The sequence below is a fragment of the Chaetura pelagica genome, unplaced genomic scaffold, assembly GCF_000747805.2.
Source record: "Chaetura pelagica isolate M959 unplaced genomic scaffold, ChaPel_1.0 scaffold363, whole genome shotgun sequence".
Taxonomy (NCBI): domain Eukaryota; kingdom Metazoa; phylum Chordata; class Aves; order Apodiformes; family Apodidae; genus Chaetura; species Chaetura pelagica.
In genome coordinates this window covers 2,110,987-2,115,963 of record NW_009952720.1, presented here as the reverse complement: position 1 = coordinate 2,115,963, position 4,977 = coordinate 2,110,987, and the positions used below count along the sequence as shown (strand labels likewise).

Here is a 4,977-nt window from a genome sequence, read left to right as displayed (position 1 = left end):
AACACAGGTTGTCTGCGAGATGCTGTGAAACCCGGGGTTAACCAGTTCTGTGCTGCTGCCCCTCTGCAAGGAAAGACCCCCCTCTGCAAGGAAAGGCCCCCCTCTGCAAGGAAAAAGCCCTCTCTGCAAGGAAAAAGCCCCCTCTGCAAGGAAAAAGCCCCCTCTGCAAGGAAAAAGCCCTCTCTGCAAGGAAAAAGCCCCCTCTGCAGCCCACCCCCCCAGCTCACAAACGCTGCTTTGCCCCTTCCTGCTGCTTTTTGCCCTGGGGCAGAGGAGCTGTGCTCATTAACCAGGCGAGCCCATTCAACTTGGGTGTTTTCTTGAAGGAAAGGACTGCACAGCCTGTGCCTTTATCCAGGGCCAGGATGCAGACACCAGAAAGATTTCCCCAGGAAAATAAACACACGACTGAGAGCCATTTTTAAGTTATTATTATTATTATTATTATTTTTGCAGCTTGAGAGTTATTTATTTTTGTTGTTTAAAAAAAGAAACTTTGCAAAAAAAAAAAAAAAAGTGGTGTTTTGTTTTGTTTTCTTTTCTGTTGCTTGGACAGTTTAGGTGCTGCTGGTGAAATGCAGTGGTGGGGAGGGAGTGCAGGGGTGGCTGGAGAGCAAGTGGTGTTTCTGTACCTCCTGCCACCTCGTTAGGGTGGGTGCAGGGGGGCTGCTGTTGCCCTGCTGATGGGTGGCAGGTCCCACTGCCCCTCAGCCTGTGCCTGCTCTTTTTACTTTCACCCCAAGAAGCAGCTGGATCCCTGGAGGGTTTGGCTAGAACAGCAACCCACAAGCAAGTCAGGCCCCTGTGCTCTACGAGGTGCAGAGGCTTAGACCAGGATGAGGGCAGGATTGTACCCTAGTCCCTCCCAGCACCAGCCTAGGAGTGGTTTGAACGATGATTTTAGGGAGCTCCTGAACTTCAGACCTGGCTCTGAACTCCCCAAAGCCTGGATGGGAGATGTGTGACACCACACGTCCAACACAGGTTGTCTGCGAGATGCTGTGAAACCCGGGGTTAACCAGTTCTGTGCTGCTGCCCCTCTGCAAGGAAAGACCCCCCTCTGCAAGGAAAAAGCCCCCTCTGCAAGGAAAAAGCCCCCTCTGCAAGGAAAAAGCCCCCTCTGCAAGGAAAAAGCCCTCTCTGCAAGGAAAAAGCCCCCTCTGCAAGGAAAAAGCCCCCTCTGCAAGGAAAAAGCCCTCTCTGCAAGGAAAAAGCCCCCTCTGCAGCCCACCCCCCCAGCTCACAAACGCTGCTTTGCCCCTTCCTGCTGCTTTTTGCCCTGGGGCAGAGGAGCTGTGCTCATTAACCAGGCGAGCCCATTCAACTTGGGTGTTTTCTTGAAGGAAAGGACTGCACAGCCTGTGCCTTTATCCAGGGCCAGGATGCAGACACCAGAAAGATTTCCCCAGGAAAATAAACACACGACTGAGAGCCATTTTTAAGTTATTATTATTATTATTATTATTTTTGCAGCTTGAGAGTTATTTATTTTTGTTGTTTAAAAAAAGAAACTTTGCAAAAAAAAAAAAAAGTGGTGTTTTGTTTTGTTTTGTTTTGTTTTCTGTTGCTTGGACAGTTTAGGTGCTGCTGGTGAAATGCAGTGGTGGGGAGGGAGTGCAGGGGTGGCTGGAGAGCAAGTGGTGTTTCTGTACCTCCTGCCACCTCGTTAGGGTGGGTGCAGGGGGGCTGCTGTTGCCCTGCTGATGGGTGGCAGGTCCCACTGCCCCTCAGCCTGTGCCTGCTCTTTTTACTTTCACCCCAAGAAGCAGCTGGATCCCTGGAGGGTTTGGCTAGAACAGCAACCCACAAGCAAGTCAGGCCCCTGTGCTCTACGAGGTGCAGAGGCTTAGACCAGGATGAGGGCAGGATTGTACCCTAGTCCCTCCCAGCACCAGCCTAGGAGTGGTTTGAACGATGATTTTAGGGAGCTCCTGAACTTCAGACCTGGCTCTGAACTCCCCAAAGCCTGGATGGGAGATGTGTGACACCACACAGATGTTTCCATGACAGCTCTCTGGCTTCCCCCACCTTGGAACATGACTTGCTAACCCTTTTGGGAGGAGAACCTTCTTCCAGGGTGCCATACAAAGCCTGGCAGCTCCAGCCTGCTGGATCTGGCTGCCTCTGTGCCCCTGCTTGCTCAGGTGAGCCTCCAGCCTCCCACTGTGCTTCCCTTTGCTCTGATTTCTTGCCAACCCTCCAGGCAGCACCGCCTTTCCTCCAGGGCTGCTGGTGCCTCTGGATCACAGGAGGACCCACCTGCACAGGCAGCTCTCCTGCCCAAGGAGGAGGCTGCTCTGCCCACCTGGTGAGCGTGGAGGCAGGAGAGCTGGGAAAAGTATCTGGATGGGGGAAAGGAAGGGAGGGTGAAGGAATAACACGAGTGCAGCGTTGGTTCTTTGGGGCCCTGGAGGGACTGAGGGTTTGGGACAGAGACCAGAGCTACTCCTTCATGGTTCTCTCTAGGATTAGGTGTGGCAAATCCCAACTTTTTACAGCTTTTTCTATGTTGCTTCCTGTTTTGGAGCAGGAGGGAGTTGCTCGATTTCAACACTGACAAAGCAAGCTGGAAAGTTAAGGCACATATGGGGTCAATTTCCAGGGCTGCATGAGGAGGAGCCTGGTCTGTTCCCAGCACAGCCAAACCCCGTGATGTGGTCTGAACATCACTGCCCAGCCCCAGTCGGACAAAACAGGCTGTGCTGGGACTGGGTGGCACAAGCATCCACTTCTAACCGGTGGCTTTGCCCACCCCCTCTGCTGCTGGGTGCCCCAGGAGCTGGGGAAAGGCAGCACTGCCCTCGCTGGGGCTGGAAGAGGTTGTGTCCAGCAGCTCCCTCCAGGCTTGCCCATGCAGGTTTGGCTGCTTGTCTCCCGGGTGTCTGGCTCTGGCTGGCAGCTCCAGTCTGCTCCAGCAGCTTCAGAAGTGGAAGGAAGCAGGAGGAAAACCTCCAGTGTGCAGATGCAGGGCAAAAACCCAGCTGTGATGGGGCTTCTCATCACACTCATCATCATCCTGCACCCCTGGCTGGCAGGAGGAGCTGGGGGAGGCAGAGCCTGGGGGGGCAGAGGAGACCCCCAGCTCCTCAGGAGGTAGGCTGGGCATGAGGGTGGATGAGGTGCAGAGGGTTCAAAACCAGAGCAGGGGGGAGGACTGTGCCCAGTCAAGCTATTGCACCTCCAAGGGAGCTGGGGATGGAGGGGAGGGATGCTGGGTCCAGCAGCCTGAGGACGGGATGATGGTGGGCATGAACTTCCTTCCTCTCTGCTCCCACAGCACATCCCAAATCCCAAAGGTGGTGGCTTGACAGCTGCCCAGCAGCCCCCCTGCCTGGCACCAGCGTGTGCTCCTGGGTCTGTGTGTGCACCAGGGCTGCCAGGAGAGGGGACAGCCTGTTGGGACAGCGTGGCTGCTGCTTCAACACCCCTTTGGTGTGCCCAGCCCCACAACAGCGGGGGCTTTGGTCCTGCTCTTCTTCAGTAGTCATTCAATAAATAACTCCAGTGCCCGTAGCTAAGCCTTTACACAGCCTCAGCTTGCAGTTCTGCTCCTGCAGCAGCATGGTGTATAAAACAGTCTTTCAAGGAAGATATGTTTTGGTAAGTGCTGGTGCAAAAGGGGAGGTTTTTGCAGCCTCCCCTGCCCTCCCTGCCTCTGGCCTGGGCCAACGTGTCCTTCTGCTCTGCTGCTGTCTTGAGGTCTGTAAGGTTGGGCTGAGGGCATCTGTCTTCAGTTGCCTTTCATTTGGTGACTGGGAAGATCTTTGAGCTGCGGGGTAACTGCACTGGGCTTTCTTGGCATCTCCAAGGTGAGCTGGGTTTGGACGGAGCCCGGGCAGCCACGCTGTGCTGTGCCCACGGCAGGACAAGAGGCTGAGCCTGTGCTTGCTGTGTGTGCAGCCACCCCTGCCCGTGCAGGGGCAGCAGGCAGGTGCCTCAGACCAAGTGCACGTGGCTCTGTGTCCACGTCCACCTGCTGGCACAGGAGTGCAGAGGGAGAGCCCAGCGTGCACCCTGCTCTCGTGGCAGGAGGTGCATGAGGAGGGACAGGAGCAGGTCACCCTCAGGTGCTCAGCAGGGCACACCTGTCACTGCTGGGGGTTTCTGCCTTTGAGGGTGGGAGAGAAGGAGCCTGCATAAACCTGTGCCCAACCCCCTTGCTCTCTGATGCTGAGCAGCCACCTCTTTTGAAAGTCACCATCAAGTGGCATCTCCCAGTGCCCAGCTGGGAGAAGTGGTGGCATCTCAGAGGGGAAGGCGTGAACACCCTCCTACCTGCTAGATGGGCAAGGAGGGCCTCTTGTCCAGCAAGAGCAGCTTGGGCTGAGCAGAGATCCACAGGTCCTCTTCATCCTTCTTCTTCTTCTTCTTCTTTTTCTTACTCCTCTCGGCGTGCAGCTGCCCGTTGCTGCTGGGACCACCTTTTGTCCTTCTTTCTCTCCTCCGGCTGCAGAAGCAGCAGTGGCAGCAGATGAAGATGACAGCAATGAGGACAACAAAGGGCAGGCCCAGCAGCACGGCCAGGCAGACAGTGTTGAAGATGCCTTCCTCATGCTTGGTACGGATCAGCTCCAAGATGGAATTAAAGAAAGAGCTGATCTTCTGCTCCATGTTGGCTCCTGGGCAGGCTGCCTGGGCTGCTCCTTCTGTTTGAAGGCCTCCTGGGATCTGTTCAGCTCCTGTAAGCAGCTGGTGGGCTCCACAAGTGTCTTTGGAAGATGCCTGCAGAGACAAGAAATCACATGGATCAGCAGTTGTCTCCACGGTGCTGCCAGCCCAGCCAAAGCCTCAGCAAGGGAAGAGGCCTTGGAGAGGTCTGGGGTCACAGGGGCTGGGTGATGCTGCCAGCCAGGTCCTTTGGGTGTCCCCACCTGGGCAACACAGACTCCCAACCTCTCCTGGGGTTTCCTCATGGTCTATAGTCTGGGATGAGCAGGGCAGGGTCCTGCACCCAGGCTGTGTAAAGGCAAGGTGAGC

The 4,977-nt window shown here is 55.6% G+C and overlaps 1 protein-coding gene across 1 annotated transcript; it reads right to left on the bottom strand.

The window, feature by feature from the left end:
• Nucleotides 1-4,278: 4,278 nt before the first annotated feature.
• Nucleotides 4,279-4,611, bottom strand: KIAA0040 (KIAA0040 ortholog). The gene has a single exon (XM_009994644.1). The coding sequence runs from the start codon at nucleotides 4,609-4,611 to the stop codon at nucleotides 4,279-4,281; it is 333 nt and encodes a 110-aa protein (XP_009992946.1).
• Between the last annotated feature and the right edge of the window lie 366 nt (nucleotides 4,612-4,977).